The sequence below is a fragment of the Rhinopithecus bieti genome, unplaced genomic scaffold, assembly GCF_001698545.2.
Source record: "Rhinopithecus bieti isolate Rb0 unplaced genomic scaffold, ASM169854v2 scaffold_3878, whole genome shotgun sequence".
NCBI lineage: Eukaryota > Metazoa > Chordata > Mammalia > Primates > Cercopithecidae > Rhinopithecus > Rhinopithecus bieti.
Window position 1 is genome coordinate 6,763,877 of NW_016805059.1, and position 26,203 is coordinate 6,790,079.

Consider the following 26,203-nt stretch of genomic DNA (forward strand, 5'->3'; position numbering starts at 1 on the left):
TAAAATATTTTCAGAAAAATAGATAATATTTGAAAGCAGAAAACATTATCAGAGGTACAATACTTCTCATATTTGATTTCCAAAATATATTTACTGTGGATAACCCTCTACTAATATCTTTTATAAGTAACCTTTTCAGTAGTCTTCCCCAAACAAAAAATCTTAAAAGTATATGGTTTCAATGTCAAAATACAGTATGAAATATATAATTTCCCTGTTCTTACCAGGCCTATTAGCTTTATTTCTCTTTCTTAAAAAAGAAGACAATGAAAAAGAGGAAGAAAGTCAAACAACAAAGTAAAAAGCAATTTCTAGGAAAGTGAGGCTAGATCTTTAAATTACTGATAATCTCTCTGTGTGTATATATTTTTGGGGAAGAACTAATAGTAGTTCCATCTTTTTTATTTCCACAAACTGCAAGAAAATGTTGATAGACTCAATATTAAAGGAAAAAATAAGATGTAATCCATTTTTTTATATATAAATAAAACTTCCTTTGACTTAGCAATAAAAATGAGACGGAACTAAGATAATTTACTTGTATTTTCTTCCAGAGGCTATTTCTTTATTTGGTAGATAAACAGATTATAACTAACATTTTTCATCCCACAATCACTATAAAGAAAACTTGATTTCTTCATAAATCTAATATTAAGGTAATATTTATGCTATATGGAACAAAACATTTTAATGAAAACTTACCACATCTTTAAATATATATAAAATCTGATTTTTATTGAAAACAGTAACAAGAAATCTAAAGGTAAAAATCTAATCAAGAAGCCAAATATACAGGAGTTCAGTGGTTGTTTTTTTACCCCCCAAACAGGCCAATTTCAAAGCAAATTTAATTTGTGTTTCAATGAAAATGCTTAACTTCTTCTAAATTCAATTGAGATAACACAGGGGAAGTACACACAAAAAATATTCTTTATGTAGTATGCACCATTAAGCAAAATAAAGTGTTCTCCTTTATAAATTCCCAAGAAGACCTTGAAGTAAAAGTAGTATAATCTAGAGTACTTAGAAACCTAAAAATATCTATTTAATGAATCAGGCATTGAACTTATTTTTTGATGGCTAAGTAGATAATCAAAACAGAATTAACACTTTTTATAAAGAAGATAAAGAAAATCTACTCATTTCTTTTTCTCAGTTAAAACTTACAGAAACCTACAAACTCACATTTTCACTCATTCAAGGACATTCCCTTGGCTTAAAGTAAAGCACCAATATTCCATAAACATTTATTAACATTTTAAAAAGTGAATGCTTTTAAATTAATCCTTTGCAATGCTTGTGCTCTGAATGAAGCTATAGCAAAGGGATCCTTTATCGTGCTCTGGTACCTGTATGACTGCATTGCAAAACTCCAGGGAGTTCATGAACTGGACAAGAGAAGGAAGTAGAAGCCAATCATCTTTCAGAAGGCAGTGCCATTCCTCGCCTTTCTCTTCTAGCTTTGTAGGCAGGGAAGAGTAGAGACCACTGAGCCCAGTTGCAAGTACCTGTATTCAGAAATAAAAACAAAATAAATGCTTTTCCAAAGTTCTCAACCTGCAATTAACAGCTCACAGGTGATGCCAATGCTGCTGGTTCCAGATATAAGAGCCCATCAGCCAGCTAAAAACGATGCAAACAGGTGGAGACAGTAGGGAAGAACAACTCTGGTAGGACAGCAATACCAGAACTATCTGGCTAATATACACATAGTTGGTATGGGTTGTTCATCTCTCATGTGCCAGGCACTATGCTGGCCTTGGTGCAGGGGAAGTACACACAAAGATGAATGAAACATTATTCTGGCCTCAAGAAGTTCAGGAGAGGAACAAATTCATAAACAACATCCTATAGTACAATACATCAAGGGCAAATACAGAGAAGGCACATACCCCAGCCTAGAGAATCCCCTGTTTTGAGGTGGTCCAGGACAGAATGTCACATACATTGGAACCACGAGCTTTATGAGAAAGATTCCATGCAATTCCTTGCATGCTTGAGGTCATGACTGACAGCTGCACGTTTGTAGTTTAGAAAGCACTTCCACATATATTTTCTCATTTGATCTTCACAAACAATAGCAAGGAGCAAGAACTGGGGGACAGCAATCAGCTAGTTAGATGTAATGACAAGATTCAAGCAGAGATAAAGTGAGTCTACATTGGAGGCATCAGCACTAGGAAAAGAGAGGAGGAAATAAAATTTGAGTATCACATGGAAGGTGGATATGAGGGTGATCTAACCATGACATCTATCGGTCTGGCATTAATCCAATACTCTTAGGGCTTGCTTCCTCCCTTAGTGTTCTGTTCCTTAATTTAAACTGACAGCCTTTGGGCTTGGTAAGTGGGATAACTCAAAACTGTCAACTTACCCAACTTGGTCACCAAGAAAATGGTGATGCCTTTAATAGACACAGAAATGTAAGAAGATAACACACTTAATGCTGAGTGCTTGTTGATTTTACTTTGTGGAATATCAAACCAGGGAAGCAATGAATTTCATAGTACTGGAGGCCTCCCAGCTGGGAAGTGATACTGAATTAAGCAGCAACTTGGAGATCCTGACTTGCTAGATATGTATAGGATGGCCAGATATGGCACAGAATGAATGCAAAGGAGTCAGCTATGGGGCCAGGGGTGGTGGCTCATGCCTGTAATCCCAGCACTTTGCAGGGCTGAGGTGGGTGGATCACTTGAACCAGGAGTTTGAGACCAGTCCGACCAACAAGGCGAAACCCAGTTTTTACTAAAAATACAAATTTAGCTGGGCATGGTGGCATGAGTCTGTAATCTCAGCTACTCGGGAGACTGAGGTAAGAGAGAATCACTTGTACCTGGGAGGCGGAGGTTGCAGTGAGCTGAGATTGGACCACTGCACTCCAGCCTGGCCAACAGAGCTGGAGTGCCTTAAAAGAAAAAAAAAAAAAGGCCAGCTACAAAAGTCTTTGCTCTAGCACAAACCCTGAGGTGACAATGGCCTCGAATGAGATGGAAACATTCAAGAAAATATAATGAGGCAGGCCCAGAAAAGAAACAGTGACATACTCATTGATCTCACTGTCTAATGAGAGATTAACGGGCAATTAAAACAGTGTTAGAAATGCTCAGAATACATAATAGAAAATATATAGTGCTGTGGGTGTACAAAAGACTTAACTCAGATTTGGAGGGTTGGCAGCAGGAAATATTCTCAGAAGAAGTGATGTCTAAGCTGATGAAGAGTAAGTAGGAGTTAGCCAGAAAAAGAGTAGGGGGAAGAATATTCCAAGCAGAGAAAACAGCATATACAAAAGCTCAAAGGAGAAAACAAAGACGGTATTCTCCAGGAACTAAGAGAAGCGCAGTATTTTTTAGAGTGCAGAATTACAGGTAGAAAGAGGCTGGCAAGGTGAACGGGAATCAGATCCTGCAGGGTTTTATATGACAACATGAGGAGCATGTGAGGCATCCAAATGGAGAGTCCAGTATTCAGATATGTGGGGCTGATGCTTAAAAGAGAGCTCTGGGCTGGAGACGGAGCTGTCAACATGTAGATGAGACCTCAAGCCATATGAACCAGAGAGAGAAGGAAAAGGAGATTTAGACAGATGAGATATGACAAAATAATCCACAGTGCCTGGAATCACAAACAGGAAGTCAGAAGGAGGGGTGGGCTTAGGTATGCTAAACTTGGAAAAAAATTATCTGTAGACCTATTGTTGCCTCCCTTTTCCCCCTGTCCTGTTCCCACAGCACTCCTGTATGCCTTTGTGTAGCAATCATCTTTCTTGCATGTATTAGTGTATTGCCTACCTTCTCCATCTCTCCTGATCTGATTTGTTCATTCCAGTCCACACTGGAGGTATGGATGATTTGTCCAGTCAGGTATGTTGAGTTTCAGATGCTAGGAGTCCTTCCCATGAATAACATACGCAACTCAACAACAGAGTACAGGTCGGGGAGGTCTTAACATGGAGAGACCATATGAAGTCATGGGAGGGTCTAGGAGGGGTGGGGGAGATGGTATAGGAGCCCCCAGTGGAGTATAAAGGACAGGGAGACAAATAGGTGAACCATTTCAGTACTAGAGAAATCAAAAAATTATATACATTTCTCTGTTCTATTTCCTGGTTCCTGGCAACCTTTAATCATTCATTCATTTACTCACTCCTTAAAAAAAGAAATACCAAACACTTACTTCAGGCCAGGCACTACGTTAAGAAAATACAACCGTAAACAGGACAGTACATTTATCTCTTTTTAAAAAATCAGGGCATCTGTGGTCCCAAAGGAGAATGTCCCCTGTTCAAAGTGAACATACCCATACAAACACTTTCATTCCAGTTTTGAATGTGACCCAAATGAGTTGCTTCTTAGAAATCAGAAATCTCCGGCAAAAGAGAACAGAAACCAAAAGTTCTCCTCGAAGAGAAATCTAATCTTGATGCCACATTTTTTTAAATCAATTACATTTGCTAACTCATGCTAAATTAACCACAGAACAAAGGCTTTAATTCTGCATACTCCTGATTTCTTAACCACTTTGAGGCTTTGAAGATGAATTCATAAAGACAGGCTTAATTTGTCTGACTAAAAAGCTGGGAATAACTATTCAGTATATCAATATAATTACAGCAACATTAATTTTCAAATTACATACATCAGTGACGGTAATTAAAAATAACACATATGTAATATTCACTTTTTAAAATGAGTATTCTGAAAGGGCATGGCTGAGATGTGAACAGAAGCCTGCCCACCCAGAAGGACGGTCCCTGTACAGAAGGACACTCTCTATGCACAAGGATACTCCCAGAAAACAGAAGGACGTTGTCCGTACAGAAGTGAGAGCTGAACAGGAAGTCCTATCATGGTCCTGCCACTACAAAAAGTTTCTCTGCTACCTCCTTCAGAATGGCAAAGAAACAGAGGAGAAAATATTCTGCAGAACAAAGAGTATTATACAGTCTTAGGAACAAGATTCTAAATCTTTATGGTATTTATATCCTCCCTTCCTAGGCTGTGCTCAGAGTTCAGATTCATTCACCCAGACTGCACATATTTCTAGAACACAGACTGTGGGCCAGACATATGCAAGACTGGTCCTGGGGAAAGATTAGTGAACAAGTCAGACCAGGAGAGATGGAGAATATGGCTGATAAACCAATAAATGCAAGAAAGATAATTACTACTTAAGGGGATACAGAGTGCTGTGGGAACAGGACAAGGAAAAGGAAAGATACCAACAGGTCTGTAGCTAACTTTTCTAGGTTAAGAGATGAATAGAACATTCTATTTACTTTTAAATTTCATTTTTTAACTTAGAATTAAATTATAAAAGTTTAAATATAGATGTATTCAACAGCTCATTAAAAATAAAATTCCCATCCAGTATTTTAGACTTTTATTGATCCTTGGATTCCCATTCACACACACACACACAAAAAAATTGCAAAATATTCTATTTATTCCCAACACATTAAACATTAACCCATTTTCACTTATTTTTCACTTATGTGCACTTATTTTTCACTTATTTTCCCTCAAGAATCTCTTTAAAAGAAACAAATCACATGTAAAACCACAAGGATAACAACAGACAAAAAAGCAAACAACTTCCCTGGTAGCAGTATAGCAACACAGTTGCTGAGACCAAGGATTTTAATATCAGACAAACGTGGTTTTGAAACAGAGTCTGCCACTGACAGGCAGTTATTAAAGTTCTCTAAATTTCCGTTTCTTCACTGAGTTGTTGCCAGGATTAAAGAAAATAATGCATGTACCAAGATTTGCATAATGTTTTACACATAATTTGATTTGCATAATGTTTTACACATAGAAATGTTTCCAATGAAGGAAAGAAAGATGACATACAAAAAGAAAAAGAAAAAAAGAAAGAAGACACGTACAGAGCAGTGAACAAGTAATGTTTAACTTTAAACATCTAACGATATCTGGTTAATTTTAGCAAACACAAAGATTTTTGGCAGATGGCTTTAGTCTGAAGCTCGCAGCATAACACCTGGTAGGGACTATTTGATACAACTTGCCAAAATAAAAAGCCTCATAAATTTTGGATATGGGATAAATAACATTCTACCTGCGGCTGTGTACCTAAAGGTCGCTTGCTTTAATTTGCATTACTTGATTTATGTATACACTGTTTTCTACAGTTGCCAGTATATAATAGTGGCATGGGCTTAACTGTCAATATTTGTTTTTTTTTTTTTAAAAAGTGACAGGGTCATTTAGTCCCCTTTTGTTGGCACCAAATTGTTCCCTAGAGTATCTTCATTCTCCTTCTTTCCCTGGGAAAGCACATCTTGAGTTATGAGGCAGCAGAACCAGCAAGCTCTTCCTATCAACTATAACAGTAAAGGTTTACAAAAGTGGTCCAATTTCCTGAAAGAGTCATTACTCTTCCAACAGCCTGATGTTAACACACTTTGACAATCATGCTAATTAGAGAAACCTTTTTGTCAACTGTGGTCCTTAGCTGGATGGTTAATAGAGTATGCTTTTATCTTCAACATAAAGAGGCCTTTTTTTTTTAATTACGTTGTCAGATGTAATTATAGAAAACTGGGTACAAATGAGATTATGGGATCTATCCTAAGGGGCAACTTAACACAATGAAGCTCGTGTTCCATTCTAGCAAACAAGGTCAGCTGGAGATGTTGTTTTCCCTCCAACTTTAATGATCTGTACAGTGTTTTAAAATACGTTTTTATAAAAGCAACACTCAACTAAAATCTGCTTATGACACAGTTAAACAGAAATTTAAACATTAAAAATGGTCTATTCTTGTCATATTTAAGTTTTTTAATTATGAAATATCAAAATACACAAAGCATAATAGAAACCCATCACCAAGACTTAACAGATTTTAATATTCTGCAAAATTTCTTCAGAACACTGATTTTTTCAAACAATAAAATTAGAAAGAGAACTACACCCCACTCCAATCTCATTACCATCCCTTCTCCTTCCTTCGCCCCCAGAAAGTCACAGTCTTGAACTTCGCATATATTATTATCCTTGCGGTTGTTTTATAATTTTACTGTATGCATATGTATCCAAAAAACAGCATACACTAAGATTCTGTGTTTTAAAATTTTATGTAAACTCTAGGCGGCACAGTGGCTCATGCCTGTAATCCCAGCATTTTGGGAGTCCGGGCAGGCAGATCACTTGAGGTTAGGAGTTCAAGACCAGCCTGGTCAACATGGTGAAACTCTGTCTCTACTAAAAATACAAAAAATTACCCGGGCATGGTGGCACACGCCTGTAGTCCCAGCTATTCGGGAGGCTGAGGCATTAGAATCACTTGAACCCGGGAGGCAGGGTTGCAGTGAGCCGAGATCACGCCACCACACTCCAGCCTGGGTGACAGAGCGAGACTCTGTTTCAATAAATAAATAAATAACTCAACATGTTTTTTGATTTACTGCTGTTCATACATATAGTTACATGACAATACATGATTCATACACTTTGAATGCTGAAAAGTATTCCACTGATGTATGATGTATGAATAAATCAGTTTATCTTTCACTTCACGTACTTCTATTTTTCTGTTGTTCAAATCACTGTTTTATTGAACATCTTTGTATATGTATCCTTGTAAATAAGTGCCAGATTTCTCCAGGCCAGATATCTAGAAGGGAAGTTGCAGGATCACACGGTATGCAAATATTCAGTTTTACCAAACATTGCCATACTGCTTTCCTGAGTTACTATGCCAATTTATATTCTCAAAAGTTCTTGGTTTTTTTTCCACACTCTTGACAATACAGTTACCACTTAATACTTACTACTCTAATAAGTATTAACTGGGGTCTCATTGTATCACCAACAGTGGAATAACTTAACACAGGCTCCTTGCTGTAATGCAATAAGTATATAGCATCACTTGTAAAGTATCCTTGACAAAAATATTTAACCTAAATTTAACTGGGCATGTAGATCTAAGTCCAATTTGTAGGAAATGCAGGGTTAGGGACAAGTCAAACTACACAAGAAACAATCAAACTCAGTATGTGGGGATGTTTTACGGCTTGGTCTCTTAAAAAGTCAATGTCATGGGGAAGAAAAATGGCAGGTTGTTATTATATTAATAGAGACTAAAGAGACCTGATAGCTAGATGCATATCTTTTATTGGACTCTACAAAGGGTAGAGAAAGTACAAAGAGAGAAAAAAGCTATGAAAGTAATTTGGGGCATAATGGGAGAAATGGATACTAGATCATATTAAGGAATTATTGTATAATGCTCTTAGGTATAATAACAGTATTGTGGTTATGTGGGAGAATGTCCCCATTCATAGGAGATACAGACTAAAGTATCTAACGTCTGTAACTTAATTTCAAATGGTACAACAAAACAAATAAAAGCATAAAATACCAAAGAATGGCAAAATATTAACAACTTTGAATCTAGGTGGTGTGCATACAGTGTTCATCTTAGTGTTTTAAATTTTCTGTATTTTACTTTTTCTCATAATAAAAGTTTTAAAACATAAATTGCATCAACTTTATAGATTAATTTGCAGGAATGTCTCATCTGTACAGTATCTACAAGCTGTAGAGCTTTCCATTTATTTAGATCTTTTATGCCCTTTATAATTTTCTCCATAAAGGTCTTTCATGTATTTGTTAGATTTATTTCAAGATACCTTATGATTATGTTGCTCTTGTAAATGGTATTTTCTAAATTGCCTTTTGCATATTGATCAAGTGAACCATCTGAATATTTTGATTTGTTACAATACCTGCTCTCCTTTAACAGCAGAATTACACAACTGAATTAAACAATTCAAATAAGCTAAAACCCAAACCTCGTATAGCTCCCTCTCAAAACTGCCGTTAAGAGGTTTTCTTTAGAGCAGTTTAAGGTTCACAACAAAATGGAGAGGAAGGTACAGAGACATCCCACACACCCGCTGCCCCAACACACGCACAGGCTCCCTGATTATCAATATCCCCTACCAGAGGGCTACATTTGTTACAACTGATGAACTCACAGTGACGCAGTAGAGTCACCCCAGAAAACATAGTTTACATGAGTGCTCACTCAGTGTTTTACATTCTATGGGTTTGGACAAATGTATATTGACATGTACCCACCATACCAGTATTATACAAAGTAATTTCACTGCCATAAAAGTCCTCTGTGCTTTGCTTATTCATCCCTCACCCTGCCCCAATGCTCAGGGGAAGAAAATAGTCTTTTTATTGTCTCCATAGTTTTGCCTTTTCCAGAATGTCATATAGTTGGAATCATATAGTAGGCACCCTTTTCAGATTGGCTTCTTTCACTTAGTAATAAGCATTTAAGGTTCTTCCATATCTATTCATGGCTTACCAGCTCATTTCTTTTTAGCTGAAAAATATTCCATTATCTGCATATAACCCCACTTTATTTATCTATTCACCTGCTAAAGGACATCTTGTTTGCTTCCAAGTTTTTGGCAATTATAAATAAAGCTTCTATAAACACCCATGTGCAGGTTTTTGGGTGGACGTAAGTTTTCAGCTCCTTTAGGTAAATATCAAGGAGTGCAATAGATGGACCACACGGCAAGAGTATGTTTAGTTTTGTAAGAAACTGCCAAACTGTCTTCCAAAGTAGCTGTACCATTGTGCATTCCCATCAGCAATGAATGAGAGTTTCTACTCCTCCACATCTTGCCAGCATTTGGTGTTGTCAGCGTGGTCCCTACACACTGACTGTTGAACTCCCACTCCACCACCCCATGTTCCTATGACAACAAAATACACTAAAACTAGCGGTCATTTTCTTGCTGAGAAACAAATTAATTTGTGAAACCAGCAGTGGAGGTCTTATCACATGCCATGATTCCTTGGAGCAAAATCAACCTGAAAAGCTAAGGAATCAGAAAGCACAGGTTTTACCAATCTCTCAGGATATGCTCCTATGCTCCTAGAACAATTAAAATCATTCTTAACACAGTAAAAATTAACCAAAAACGGTAACACATCTAGCTTCCTCTGTTGGCTTATGATGAGCTGACGCTGCTCAGACAAATAGCGTCTCAACTTAAGACTCCTCTGCTCCCTCCAAAAGATTTCCTCTAAACATCTTTCCATAGGAGGTGCCAAGTACAACTTACTGGGAGAAAAAAGGGAGTAAGATAGTATTCATCATTAGCAACAGAAGAGAAAAAAGGGAGTGAGTGGAAAACATGCCAAGGAGAGAGACTTACTGGACAAAAGTAGGTGTTCTCCACGATGTGATGGGCCACCATGCTGTTCTCAGCAGAGAGAGACATGATGAATAACAATGCATCCCGAGCTTGCTGGCCTACTGCCCCCTCTCGGTGAATGAAGGGAATCAGAAGGGAGAAGATGAGGAAGTTGGCAGCGCCTTGGTCTTCACTGGTGTGGAAGAAGAGTTCTAAAATGGATGGATCTTTGGCAAGAATGGAACAGAGCTGATTGAGTAGGACAACCAGCTTCTCCTCCACAGTGGGGGTGGTTGTTCCTGAACAAGAGCTCAACAACATCATCAGAGGCTTCAGAATGGGTTTGTGGTGCAGCAGAGGCTGGTGCGACTGGGTGACCAACATCTCATACATCTTTAGTTGCTCAATTTTAGTATCATCAGTAAATTCCCTTCTCAAGCTCCAAAGGAAAAGTTTCTCCATGATGTTCTCAGAGACCACAAATTCCAGAATCGGCCCCATTGCAGCATCCTTGGCTTGCTCTTCAATCAACAAGAAGAGCATGTGTTCTACATAATTCTGCACAGCACTGGCCTCATCTGGAGGGATAGACCCATATTTTGCCTGGGTGTTCTTCAAGGGGTCGTGCTTCTCCAAGATTTTCACAACCTGTAACCAAGTCAAACATTTGTCATCTATCTGATGTTTATCATAATTACAAAAACACATCACCACTGATTTTACCAAATCTTCACCAAAATGCAGGAGCCACTGCCCACAACAAGATACGTGTGAGCGGCCGGGCGCGGTGGCGCAAGCCTGTAATCCCAGCACTTTGGGAGGCCGAGATGGGCGGATCACGAGGTCAGGAGATCCAGACCATCCTGGCTAACACGGTGAAATCCCGTCCCTACTCAAAAATAAAAAAAACTAGCCGGGCGAGGTGGCGGGCGCCTGTAGTCCCAGCTACTCGGGAGGCTGAGGCAGGAGAATAGCATAAACCCAGGAGGCGGAGCTTGCAGTGAGCTGAGATCCGGTCACTGCACTCCAGCCTGGGCGACAGAGCGAGACTCCGTCTCAAAAAAACAAAACAAAACAAAACAAAAAAGATACGTGTGAGCATTGTGTGTGTGTGTGTCTCCCTCTCAAACACTAAAATGAAGGAGTTAAACTATAGAAAGAAGATGTCTGAAGATGTTTACTTACACAGTTATAACTTTCAACAATCTAAATATCAAAGAAAATAGTATGGTTATATAAATTAAGCTACATGCATTCTTTGGATTATTTATTATGAACATAATTGAGGAAAATGAGAAATTGTAAGTGATATATTAGATGAAAAAAGCAAGTTATTTGTAGATGTTAGATGCATAATAATCAATTATGTCAAAGACGTATGTGAAAATATGCAAAAGAATCATTTTTATGTTCAAAGTCATGACAAATTCTTAAATTTTTTTCTAGATTGTAGATGTATAACATTGCTTTTTAATTTTAAAATACATTAAATAAGCACAAGGAAACCATGCTACCCATGTTCTCCTACAAACAGAATTGCCCTGGAGATCTCAGTAGAGGAACACAGCTACTCATATGCCCTTGGCAGAACAATATCCTCCCTTCCCTACTTGGATGGATGTCCTCTTCAACCAAACATGCAGCAACAGAAAAGATTAAAGGAAACTGATAAACGAGAGACATACAACTAGTAGAATCAACCCTAACATGTGGCATATACTGAAACTGAAAAATGAAGGGTTTGAATGCTGTGTTTCTTTAAGCTTAAAAATTCTGAGACAACCAATTACAAAACAAACCCCTAAAGTTTGGAGGGATTAAAAAGTTTTGGAAATAGAGCTGATAATTAAGCACTTTGGGAGGTCAAGATGGGAGGATCACTGGAGCCTAGGACTTCAAGAGCAGGCTGGGCAAAATAGTGAGACCCTGTCTCTACAAAATAACTGTAAAAATTAGCTGGGTGTGGTGGTGCATGCCTTGAGACTCTGAGGTAGAAGGATCTTTTGAGCCCCAGGAGGTTGAGGTTGCAGTAAGCTTTGATCGCACCATTGCACTCCAGCCTCAAACAAAACAAAAAACAAAATGGGTTAAGTTGGCCTATTTTGTTATATACACTTTACCACAAAAAAACTCAATTAACAATTTAAATAAAAATCCCTAAACAGGTCACCTCACAGCCCTGGTCAGCTTCTCTCCTTTCCCACTGCTAGCATTTGAAGGTTTCTCACTTTCTCTGCCAACAGATACTTCTACTTTGCAACCTGGAAACTAAAACGATTTTTTATCTCAACTTCCATTTAACTTTATGACTTAGAATTTCTGGTATAATACTCATTCCATTTACTCCTTTGAAAATATACACATACGATAATTTTTAAACAACCAAACATTTATCAATGACTTTATCTTTGTCCCTTTTTGCCTTTCTGAATTGCATGGAATCTATGTGTCTTTTGCAGTACCCTCCGGGTCCAGTTCTATGATGTGCTGTTACATGTTCTGTACGAGTACTTAGATTATGGAATTTTTGCAAGTCACTGGGGAAGCTGGCAAAGGCATAATGCTATGTCAGCATGCATGAGCAATGAGGGAAATTTATTTCTCAGGGAAATGTCTAAGTCTCTCCCTTGTCAGAAACGGAAAAAAATCTTTATAGACCAGGCAAGTCCACCCTTACAGAATAAAAGAATTTCCACAGAATCTATAATCTCCATTGACTTCCATTATAAAGTTGATAATGCTGTGTCACAAAGGCAAAAAATCACTCCAACACCCTTGAGTTGACATTTTTAATAAGGAAGGCCTTTGGCTAGCCCCTACCCAGGGAGTACCTGGCCCACTGACTAGTGGCCACAGGACAGCCACTAGACATCCTCTTCTCCTTTGCTGCATGCCTGACTCCAAAGTACACCCACTATCCTACAACCTCCACCAAGCCCTTCAGGATTCCTTGCACCTGGTGACCGTCCTAGCAGCAGAAACACTGGGATGTGGCTCTCCTCCATCCCTTTGTTCTGGGCCTTACCAACAACTCAATAGAATGTAATCACAGTACCACACTGGTCCAAAGGGACCCTCTACCTCCACACCACACATTGTCCAGCCCCAGAAGTCCCTAACTTCAAGCCGCCACATTCTGAAGAACAAAAGACATGCCTTATCAGTTCTATGATTTCAAAGTCCATATATCGAGTTTACTTACGAGAACTATCTTTACAGCTGGACCTCAGGGTAAAAATGTAATTATACTTTTCATGTGTGCCCAGACTGTCTAAACTATCTAAAACTGGGGCTGTGCTTTATACATTGATAGTGGAGTAGCAAATTAGCTCAATCTTTCTGGAAAACAATCTGGCAATATGTAATAGAAGCTATAAAATTGTTCCTGCCCTTTGACTTGTTAATCTGACTTTGGGGAAAATGCCCCAAGGAAATAATCCAAAAATAATTTGTTAAAACATGTTCAATTTTCCAATAATCAAAAAAATACTATTGACTCAAATGGTCAAGAATAAGAGAATTACAATCAAAATATGTTATATCACCATACAATAGAGCCATCAAAAAAAAAAAAACACTAAGTAAATTCATTTTCTATCATTAAAATGTAAGTTAAAAAGCAAATACATTGCCAAGCAGATATATGATTAAAAGTGAGTCTAAAGAGATATAAATGAGATTTTAAGGTTATTTATTCTTTCCTGTAAGTTTATCTAATTTCATAATACAAATAAAAACAAAGGTAGACAAAGTAATCATGTACTAACGTCCAAAAAAGACCAAACCATTGAGTTAAAAACAATTAACAATTAGAGATCTCTTAAGTCTCAGCAATTTCTAAGCAATATAAATTTATACATATGCATATGTATATTTTATATATACTATATATGTGCATGCAAATATGTAAGACACAGCAAAAGTCTTCATTTACATAACCATAAATTGTATTTTTCTCATTAGTTAACCTTCATTTATATTATTTATTCCAATTCATTCCTTTTACAGACCTCCTTTTTTGCTATGAAAACCTTAAAAGAGAACTAAGATTTTTATACAGACTGTTCAGCAGCTTTTAAACTGAAGCATCTTTACTCTCTTAAAGTAGTTCCCTTATACTGTCTTCAGATGGAGCAGATACATTGAAGACCCAGCCCTAACCCACTGGTTTTACTGCCTGGAAGATGGGTGTGTTATAACCAACGTATGTGAGTCATGAAACACACAATGCTCAGCAAAGTGCTGATTATGCTTGTATTGCCACATGTCCTTAACCTCTCTCCTTAGGACCTTCCCAGGGTACCTCCTTTTCCTTTCCAGGCAGACACACCCATGACCTGCTTTTACTAGCGGTCTCTGGTGGCCCAACCTTGGGACTGGTTCCCATATTGGCAGGGAATGCCTAAGAAGCTTCTTGACTAGAGCACAATTTGTACTGAAATGCCAAAGAACTTCTATCCCAAGTCCCAAGTTTGTCATTCCAATGGTGTCATAGTTCTTTCAGTTTCTGTAAACTGATCTCTGATATGACCTGGATTTTTCCTTATTTTTTCCTTTTGTGCCCTCTTTTCATATCACTCCCTTCAAACTCCAGTATTTCTGTGTCCCTGATTTCTGCTTGCTGCCAGTTCCACCCACACACCAACTTTTACGTTCCAGTGCTATGGACGCCACGATTTCACGCTGCTCACAGTGGCTCCCCCAGGCCTGGTCTACTCCTGATTACCAGCTGTCTTATACTCTCCACCTTGCCTCATTTCCCACACCTGGCTTCTTCTCAGCTCTCTAGACTCAGTCTCAAGGATTCAGCTCAGAGGAAGAAAAAACACAATTAATGGGGCCGGAGGGATCTCAGTAGGTAAAAGAATGAAAGCAAGCAAAATATACTTTGCAAATATTTCCAAATTATAAAACAAATTTACTTTGTTAGGCTGAAAATACCATTTAAAAAAACTAATCAACACCTTATAAAGCCCACACTCATTAATTAAGTAAACCAGCTGAGATCAGAAATAGCAACTTAAACGTTTTGCGGATCATAGCTAGATATTTGTTAATCTACAAACTTTAAGAAACACAGACGTGTGTGCCTGTGTGTGTGTGTGTATGTGCACCATTAGCCTTCATCACATACAGATCCTAAATGTAAAGTATCACAATTCCAAAAAGAAAGAAACACATAAAAATCAACAGTATGAACAATGCTGTTAAAAATATCGAATTCATAGAGCTAAATTTAAGCTAATTTCAAAGCCATTTGACTTATAAATGTGAGAATTACTGGGGCTAAATAAGATTAATAAATAGCATGTTTCTTTCATTAAGTAGTATCAGATACTCCTATCCTTATTCCTTATGATGGCCCCTGTGAGCCAGTGATAATTGGCCCGAATTTCAAATGGGGACAAATTCTAAACAGGAAGTGCAAATGCTTTCAAAATGAAAGCTCTACATAAATCACACAATTGTACCTCAGCTACAAATGATTACCCTTCAGGATAAACACAAGTGTTTCTCTCTCAGGAGACTAGCTTTGATTCCAGTTAATATTGTTCCATGTCTTACATACATGCATGTATCAGTAGGTGATTATTTATGCTACCAAAGTTAGAGCCTAGTTATTTTAAGAAAGTCTTATGTGTAAAACCCATACTTCCAAATCCTTTGGAATGCTAAAATAAGGTGGCATTGTGGAAAACACCAAGTTACTATGCAATATTTTCCAACACACTGAAGGGCAAGATTTAGCTGTCTAAAGCCAAATTCCACTTAATGTATCAAATAACAACACAAAAGTTTCCATGCAGTCCTTGTTCATGACTTAACAGCTGTGTCTTTCAGTATTAAGTGTTCCTTATGCATCTATTTCCACAGGGAGACCTCTACCAAGTCACTTCTTTTCACATTAAGACAACAGCTTTATAATACGTATTCACTTAACACCAGGTTTTTAATGTCAGCTCCAGTCCTGAGCTCCAGAAGCTTGCCTAAATCTTGGATAAAACAGTTATGGAAAGGCCTTATGAGTAATGATCTAAATAATAATATTTCAAAGAACACTAATTTCAGCCACAGCAAAAATCAAACTTACCACCAAGCACACAGTAGGAGAGCTGCTGACATTTCAACATGCTCAATCATTTTATTTTATTTTATTTTATTTTATTTTTTGAGATGGAGTCTCGCTCAGTCACCCAGGTTGGAGTGCAATGGTGCAATCTCGGCTCACTGCAACCTCCGCCTCCTGGGTTCAAGCAAGTCTCCTGCCTCAGCCTCCCAAGTAGCTGGGATTACAGGCATGTGCCACCACACCTGGCTAACTTTTGTATTTTTAGTAGAGATGGTGTTTCACCATGTTGGCCAGGCTGGTCTCAGACTCCTGACCTTAAGTGATCTGCCCACCTCGGCTTCCCAAAGTGCTGGGATTATAGGCATGAGCCACCGCACCCAGCCATGTTCAACCACTTTAGAGTCTGACAGAAGTGCAAGTTAATGCCTCAGTCCTCTAACTTAAGAAGTATACCTTTGGTTCACTTTACCTTCTACCATCAAGGCTAGAGCTACCTGTAAGCCTTGGAAGGGACACGGAACTTTCTGAAATGTTAACAAACATCAATTTACTAAGATATTTAGAAAATCAGAGTTCTCTAACATTTCTCAACTGTTCATCTCTCAAAGGCTTTACTTAATTTTTCTCTGTCATTTAGTCTACTACAAGGCACAGAGCAAAAGACTGGAGATGAGCAGAGCAAGGAAATGAGACTCAAATACAGTATACGTGTCAAATCCATGCATGGATGCTCTAGACTTTAGATTTGGGCTACTTGGAGCTCTACACAAGATACCATACCTCAAGTATATTATCTATTTTTGACTATCGTGGGAAGACATTTGACTTAATTAACCAATCTAGATGGTTCTGTTTTTTCCCATCCCTACCCCTCTCCAAGATGAAAAAGGTTACTAAACCCACTGACTTTTCCTCATCCATCACTATTACTCTATTTGAGCTCTGACATTTTCTTAGCCTAAAAATTTTTTAAACAGCTTGTTTTTAGAGGCTGACGGTAGACAGAAGTCATTCTGGGCTATTAATTAACTAGAAGCAAAGACAGAAATGTGCATTTCCAATTGTTAACCCACCTCCTCTGTTCTCCTGGCTCTAAGAGCAGAGACCTTTTGAAATTCAATGCTTGAAAGGAACAGAGAGAAAATGAATAGAGCAAGGTCCATGAAGCTTCAGAAAGTACAACTGTGCCATCAAAAATAACTAGTGTAGGGAATTTAATTCACATGGCAGTCTAGTTGAATAGTTTATTGTCTGGTGGGCTAATAATGCTTCTTACTGTTTCTGTCTTCTCTTCCATTCAGATAAAAACAAAGACACAAAGGCAAGAGATAAAAACAACAGTCTACTAGATTATAAACTGTTCTTACAGACTACTATAAAAATTAAGCACATACACACACTCTTCCAGATCATTTAATGCAAGTCCAAAGATCTTGCTGGTGACAAATTATACAATGTTTTAAAATTAGTGTACATTGAAAGCTGTTTCCTAAGTTGCCTAGGTCTTTTAAACTTGTATTTCATTCTGACTGCCTTTCAATTCAATTTTTTATTGAACATCTACTATATGTCACAGTCTGTTCCGGGCAATGGGAGTATCAGTTACAAATGGCCTCTGATCTTGAGGAGCTTGTAATGAGTTTGTGAAGAAGATAGTGTATATGCAATTTTAATAAAAAGTGGTTGGGCTACATGCAGTGGCACATATCTGCAGTCCCAGCTATTTGGGAGACTGAGGGAACAGGATCTCTTGAGCCAGGAGTTCAAGGCTGTAGCACGCCATGATCACACCTGTGAATAGCCACTGCACTCCAGTGCAACATAGCTAGACTCTCTCTCTAAAAATATAAGTAATTAAATTAAAAGGTGATTGGTGTAAGAGTGATAGAATCCTCAGGTTAATGCTTGAACATGGGGGGGGAGCATGAAAGAGGGCAGAGAAGGTTTCCTAGAGCAAATGATTTCCTCAAAAGGTTTCCTCAATGAGGCCTGTAGAAGGACAGGCATTTAACCAGTGGGAGGAATATTTCAGGCAGAAAGAAGAACGAATGCCTAAGGCACAGAGGGATGAAACAGCATGATGGACACTGCCAGGAGACGGGGTGGCTAGGAACCCCAAGCAACTTTGCATTTTTGGAGATTAAATGAGAGGCAGAGAGTAACAGAAGCCAGGACATAACAAATTATGTGTGCCATCCTGGCCTGTAGGTGGCCAGATGCCACTGAAAGGCTCAACTAGAGGAATGAACCAGACAGATCTGGGTTTGAGATTCATCGCTCTGGCAACTTACGGCATAAGATGGCATGTCAGAAGGTGAGAGGAAGTCCGGACTCTTCAGTGTCACTATTAGGAATGCAGTGTCTAATTCCTAGACTCTTCAGTGTCACTATTAGGAATGCAACCATTCCTGAAAGTATACTCTAGAATGATTCTGGGATGCCGCGGGACCACTGGACCCAGACACAGTTTGGAACCTCAGGTGCACCACTGGCCCATTTAAGGTCTCTCCGCTGGCAACTCCCCTGAATCACAGACTGATTGGATGACGGCTGGTTGTATAACTAGCTGCCTCTGACAGGCTCTAAGGTGTAAGTGGGCAAGCAGATCTCCTCCATCAGCGTTTGCTCTTTAACTCAAGCTCTGGAATAGAAGCTATTAACAAATAGCAGAACAGAACCTGTCAAATACAAGTTAATTATGTTGAATTTGTACTTAAGTCTCCTAACGAATAGAACTCAGGATACCACAGGCTTTTGTTGCCTTCATTTTTTCCTTTTTTTTTTTTTTTTTTTTAAGACGTCTTGTTCTGTCGCCCAAGCTAGAGTTCAGTGGCGCAATTTCAGCTCACTGCAAATTCCACCTCCTGGGTTCAAGCGATTCTCCTGCCTTAGACTCCCAAGTAGTTGGGATTACAGGCACACACCACCATGCCCGGCTAAGTTTTGTATTTTTAGTAGAGATGGGGTTTCACCATGTTGGCCAGGTTAGTCTCAAACTCCTGACCTCGTGATCTGCCCGCCTCAGCCTCCCAAAATGCTGGGAACACAGGTGTGAGCCGCAGCACCCAACCAACACTTTTTCCTAATTTGACATTTAAAAAAGCATTACACTGGGCAGGTAATGGGGCATCTGGGCAAATAAAATGCTTTCCAGCTTTGTCTATGTCTCATTCCCTACCAGCCTTACAGATTTTTTCTGAGTTGCCGCAGGGGAACCCAGAGGCTGCAGTCACAGTAGGCCTAGGAGCTTATGTCAGACTTGAGCTCTTTTCCCAATCCTCTGCAACTGCTCTTCACTCACCCCAGCCCAACAACTCACAGCCAAGAGCTAATGCATGAACTCCAAAACGACATGTAAGTGTCATTCATTCCCACCAAATGAAGATCTCATTCCTTATCTTACTCTTGGTCCCATACCTCTGCCTGGCTATGATTTTTTTGCCTTCCCCTCCTTTATATTTACCATCCAAAAAAGCTAAAATTGAGCATTTGTTCCCAGTATCCATTCTCTGAAATACTCTTTTCCTATCTGTCATCAAAACCTTCCTTTTCCATAGCCAACCTAGCAAAATCTCACTTTCTCCATTCCTAGGTCATTTCCAGCCATAATAGCCCCTTCTCTTGACTTAATTCCTGTAATCATGATTATCCATTTTGTAATAATGAATCTTGCATTGTCATCTGAATTAGCTTATACATTTTTTAAAGCCCAGACCAAGGCTTATACATTGTCAAGTCCCACCTGTGATGCCTACAGTGACATGCCTGGAGTGTGGGCTCAGTAAATCTCCATTGAACAATAACACTTTGACACTCACATAAATTTCTTCAACCAGTATTTTCATTCACAAAGATAACAGAAAGGCCCTCAAAGGCCTCTATAGGCAGCGACTGAGAGCATTTTCCGAATTTATTTAAAAGGAAACGTTAAGCCTAAAAAAGGTTAAAAACACCTGCCCAAAGGTAAAGAAATGGCTGAGCCAACAATAAGATCATGAGTGTCCCAACTTTATAAAAGAAAATATTTAACAACTAAACAGCATCCCCTCTGACAAAGTTATCCTTACCTTCAACTCAAGACTTGTCTGCACTGAGAGTACTACGTATCTGTACTGTGCTTTAGAGTACCCAAAATGTCCGAAAATACTGAAGTCGTTTGTATTGTTATGGAAATGAATAATATGATTCTGGGACCAACAGTCTTTCAACAATGTGACACATTGTACTGACACATTCCTCACGTTTGGAGAAAGCCTGCCAGGGACAGAATCTGACAGGGCAGATGACCCACCTACATATGATCGAGAAGCTGATGATATATCATGTCTTTGGAAAGTGGCACAGAATACTAAATGGATCGTATCACAGTTACCCCAGGAGAAATGATTATAACCCAAGGTATTATGTACAAACAAATAAACAAAATGGGGCTGGGAGTGAAGACTACGTAGTAGGATAGACTTCTTCAGCCTAATGAAATGACTGGAGTTGAAAATGTTTTCAATTAAAAACATATGATTGTGCACTAATAGGTTTTTTAAATGAGCACAAATAACTAAATAAATTAGTAATCATACAGGTACTAATATGCAAATATATAATGTACATTTTAAACACAAAGCAGAAATTTGTAAAAGGTAAAGATAGAAACAGACCTTCTAAAATATTCTTCCTACACCCAATGGACTACTGGGCTCATTCCTTAGGATTCACCACCTCGTTTTGGAGATACTGCTTTAAAATATTTATAAAAGTGCAAAGCCAAAGGTTATTACTCTAATTATCTGGAAAACTCCTAAATTACTTTCTTCCCTTAACTAAAGCATATGTGCCCTAATGTCCATAGCAAATTCATTAAAATTCTAACGGTAAAAAGTCAGAGAATGCACAAAAAAACGGAGGTTTATACTGGATAGTAACAAGAAGCTACAAAGTATAAACGGCTCAGAAGCAGAATTGATTTTGCTCGTTTTTGATCTAAACTGTGTCCCCTATAATTGTTGTGATTTACAGGCTCAGTGCTTTGACCCGTGTGCTGTTTCCGGCCACAGGAAGGAACTGGGTAGTCATTAAAAAACGGTCACATAAATAGCCACTTACCAGCTCACCTGGGGAGTGCAATGTTGGGCAAGTAGTAAAGAATGCCAATTTTACTTATTTTACTACTTGTAAACTCCCTAAGGAAAGGGGCAGGATAGTAAATTTTCTGAACATTCAACCCTTAATTATCCACACAGCAGATCAGAGAAGTCAAAGTAAATAATAAAAAAAAAAATTTATAATCACTTTGTAATGAAGACATATATTCAGGTATACTCAGGAATTTTTCATTAAGTTACACAGGGACCACCAGCCGCAAAACAGTAGAGCACAGAGATCAAACACATGAGTTTTGGAGTCAAGAGACCAAAGCCTAAGTAACGGGCTTAGTAACTTACTAGCTGCATAACCTCAAGCAAGTTATTTAACCTCGGTAATTTTCTATTCCCTCTTCTGTAAAATGAGGAAGCTAACATTAGCTACCTTACAGGTTTGTGGAGAAGATTAAATGACATAATACATTTGAAGTACTCAACAGAGTACTTGGTAAATGTTTAATAAATGTGTATTTTAGTATTATTAGAGCTTAAGAACTGGATGGAAATCAGCAGGGAAGAGAGAAAGAGAGAGGATGTAATTATGGTCAAGTATATTGCAAAGCGATATAAAAGTCACTTTAAGGAACAACTGCTGTTCTTCTAAAAATATCCAAGGAACATGCATGTACCCTAATTGCTTTTGTGAAAACCTCGGGTTTTGACCAGATACCTATTCCAGGAAAGCAAGATGAAAAAGTTACTTTTCTTCCTACCTGAAAGAGTTTCCCTCCCTATGTTTCTAGAAATCTAGTTACCTATCACAGAGGTAGGAAACCCTGATTCAGTGTGATGGAGGCCCCTGGGGTTACTGAGACCAGCAAAAAAAGTGGAATTCATACATTACCTGTGCCCAGTGGTTTTTAAATACAATCATGCATGTTTCTGGGTCAACTCCCTGTAGGCTCACAGCCTGCTGGAGTTTGCTTCCTGTCGAAACCGATGACATCATAAGACTTCATAAATCAATACTTCTAAGTCATATTTACTTTTCATTAAAATTTGGTAGCAGTCACTAACTTTCAGGTTTGAGAAATGGAACTTCTTCACATTTCATTGTCACCTTCCAAAACCTGTAATGACAATAACAAAAAAATGAATGTTATTATGTTCATAAATTAAATAGGACACTGACTATTAAATTTAAATCAAAACTTAGACATTCTTAAAGTCCAACACAGAAAAAAATCTACAAAACAGATATACTCAATCTAAAAGCTCTCCTATTTTCTCCTACTTTGCTACCAAAAATACAAAATAATAATGCTACCTAAGCTACATGAATAAATGAAACAATTATTGGGTTTCTTCTCTCCACTACAACCAGCCACAACCCCCCAAAATTACTATTCTAAATCACTCAAGTTCAAATCTAGTTCTTAGAATCAAGCAAGAAACTATTAGGTTGGTGCAAAGTAATTGCAGTTTTGCCATTACTTTCAAGGGCAAAATTGCAATTATTTTGCACCAACCTATTATGATACCAATGTTTGCAGAGCTTAAAAACACCCAGTAACAGGAAAACCATGAGTTAATAGCTAGAGAAATAAATGGCTTGATGCAACTTGGGGGAGGTATTATAAAACAGCACCCAGATTCCTGGGTCTAATTTGATTGAATATTTTTTTAAATCAATGGCTATCAGAATTGAAAGGATTCTCAATCATTTTGTGGCTACAAACTAGGTTAAAGTTTCTAGCTTTTCTGAAAAATAATAGAATTCCAAGTAACCTTGACAAATCAGAGATAGAAATGATCCATCAAAAACAAGATAGTGTTTATTACGTGTGAGTGCAAGGCAGCACACTTACAAATGAAAAGTGAAACATGGAAAAAATACAAAGAAATCCTAACTACAAGAAAGTAAGTAGGGGAAAAAAGAAATTGAGGTCAAAGAGTGTACGGTGAATATGATCCATTTGTGTGGCACTAACGAAAGCAGTAAGACAGTGGTATTGTCTCACTAGTTTGATCAGTCCATAAAAGGACTAAGTATAATTGAAAATATTATTTTTTTAGTGTACAGATTGGGAAGAGTTCAGAAAAAAGTAATTACAATTACCAGAACCCTGGAAAACAAAAACCATAATAAAAGTTTGTAGACTTGTAATGCCAAAAGAAAACGGGGGTAGCTATTTTCAACAGAGTAATATGAAGGGTATTACAAGGAGAACACCAATCGGCTGTTCCTCCCTGCAAACAGTAAGATGGGAGAAAGTGGGCTTCAAAGGAGACTTAGGGGTTAAGTTCCTTGTGGGGAATAGAATCAAACACTGGAAAATAGTTAAGAAGTATTTAAAACGAGCACTTCTGTTAATAGGAGGGCAACTATTCATCATGAAAAGGTCTTAGAAAGAATTTTTAGGACATAAGAACAGAACACTTGCAAGCATAGTTCTGAGGAAAGAAACATTTTTGAAAAAGAATGGAGGAGAGTTAAGGTATATAGAAAGGACGGCCTGTTAAAAGAAGTACACAAATCACATACTCAAGGAAAACTGCCTGTGTGTTTCTTCTATAGCTTTATTTTATTAAAATTGAATTCCCCTAACAAAAATTCCAAATAATACAAATTTGTTTTCAATGGACATTGTCCACTGCCAACCATGGCTCTTTGCTACTATTGGGTCGATCTAGTGTTTCAAAAATCAGAAGTGGCTACCCCATATATGCAGGGAATGCATTCTCCCGTCCCCACAGTCCCTGCCACTCCCTGTGATCTTACTGCCAGAACCTTCACCTCATTCAGATTACCTCACTAGCCCTTATAAACATTTACGTTTACAGCCTTGTTTTAAATGATAAGAGATAAAACAAGATTCTGAATCAACTTCCTCATTATTTTACACATTACATTTCTGTGAAAATGTCAAGGCCTTTTATTTAGGTTACATAGTGATAATAATGAAGAAAATCAAACTTGTGATTTATCCCAGAGATCGAAAAACTACAAGACTCAAGTCATTCCAGCTCCAGAATTCAAAGATTCTTCTTGAAAGGTTTGAAAGGAACATACATCATGCCAATTGCTTCTAAGTCAAAAACAGAAACATATGCTAAGATCCTTCAAGTTAGTTTTCAGAAGGAATTTACATGCAATCTTCTCAGAAATGGCGAGAATGCAGTAGAGACAGACAAATAGCCAATGCCGTGAGCTTACTAGTTAGTTTGCTGTTGTTGGTGGTGGTGGTTGTTGGTGGTGGTGGTTGTTGTTGTTGTTGTTGTTGTTATTGTTGTTGTTGTTTTATTAGAGACAGAGTCTCAATCCATCACCCAGGCTGGAGTGCAGAAGCCATCATAGCTCACTGCAGCCTTGAACTCCTGGGCACAAGCAATCCTCCTGCCTCAGCCTCCTGACTAGCTGGGACTACAGGCATGTGCCACCACACCCGTCCAATTTTTTTTCATTTTTTGTACAGACAGGGTCTCCCTATGTTGCCCAGGCTGGTCTCAAACTCCTGAGCCCAAGCAATTCTCCCGTTCTGGCTTCCCAAAGGGCTAGGATTACAGGCATGGGCCACCATGCCCAGCACAAGTTAATTTTGATAGAAACAGAATATAAATCTCTGTATTCCCAGTCCAGTGCTCTTTCTAGGAAACTATATTCTCCTTTCTAAGGGCTATAATCGCTGGCCCTATTCTCTAAAGGAATTTGTAACATTTCTAAGAAAAGTGCATCTCATTTTGTTTATTCTTATCCAACTATACTTTTGAAACAGATGCCTAAAGAATTAAAATGTATCATGAATGAAGAAACTACAATATAAAGAAAACTTGGGAGAGAAAGAAGGAATGAGGCAAGTCAAACAAGCTAAGTTTGAGAAGGAAACAAGTATGCCAGAAGATCCTACAAATGAAAAATACTACCTAGCACACCCAGAGAACAACAAAGAGTTGGATATTTTCATTCTCTCTCTCTCTCTCTGTCTCATTCCATGTTAGAGTATTAAAACACCGGCATGTGCCGGGCACGGTGGCTCAAGCCTGTAATCCCAGCTCTTTGGGAGGCCGAGATGGGCGGATAACGAGGTCAGGAGATCGAGACCATCCTGGCTAACATGGTGAAACCCCATCTCTACTAAAAAATACAAAAAACTAGCCGGGTGAAGTGGCGGGCGCCTGTAGTCCCAGCTACTCTACTCGGGAGGCTGAGGCAGGAGAATGGCATGAACCCGAGAGGAGGAGCTTGCAGTGAGCTGAGATCCGGCCACTGCACTCCAGCCTGGGTGACAGAGCAAGACTCCGTCTCAAAAAAATAATAAAAAATAAATAAATAAATAAATAAATAAATAAATAAATAAATAAAAATAAAACACTGGCATGTCACCAGGGCAATATATTAATAAAACTGAAAGAGATGGCTCCATATTTATAAGAGATGCATAAGGACATATTTCCTCAAGCACTAAGGTGTTCAACACACCGCATTTTCCTGTTACTGGTGTTTTTTCCTTTTTTGCAGCCACTCTAAGCTTTTTATTAAACTCTCAAATCACAGCTAAACCTCCCAAGAGAAGAACAAAGGACAGAATGAAGCCAAGGTAAGTAGGTAAAGGGGCTCCAGTTATTAAATATGAGTCTGTCAGGAATATGTCATCATCAGACGTTTCTCCTTTGTTTCCCTCTGCACTCTTCACTCTAAGGTACGTGATGCCGAAAATGTTTGAAGCAAACCTTGCCACTCTTGGCACACATGCAGTCTGTTCTTCCAGTAAAGTCACACACGCACATTGACTCAAGTTTCATGCCTCAGAGAGAGCTCTACAAACCATTTAGATGCCAAGGAGTGATTTTTTTTTTTTTTTTTTTTTT

General features: G+C 38.3%; 1 protein-coding gene across 1 annotated transcript in view; it reads right to left on the reverse strand.

Annotated features, from left to right (window-relative positions):
* The window catches only part of FHIP1A (FHF complex subunit HOOK interacting protein 1A), a 273,945-nt gene that overhangs the window by 81,487 nt on the left and 166,255 nt on the right, over nt 1-26,203 (reverse strand). The window contains exons 3-5 of the mRNA XM_017871129.1: nt 22,239-22,464; nt 10,208-10,834; nt 1,350-1,508 (exon numbers count right to left, since the gene is read on the reverse strand). Of these exons, the coding sequence (XP_017726618.1) occupies nt 1,350-1,508; nt 10,208-10,834; nt 22,239-22,343 (891 nt within the window). The 5' untranslated portion in view covers nt 22,344-22,464. The remainder of the gene's footprint in view (nt 1-1,349; nt 1,509-10,207; nt 10,835-22,238; nt 22,465-26,203) is intronic.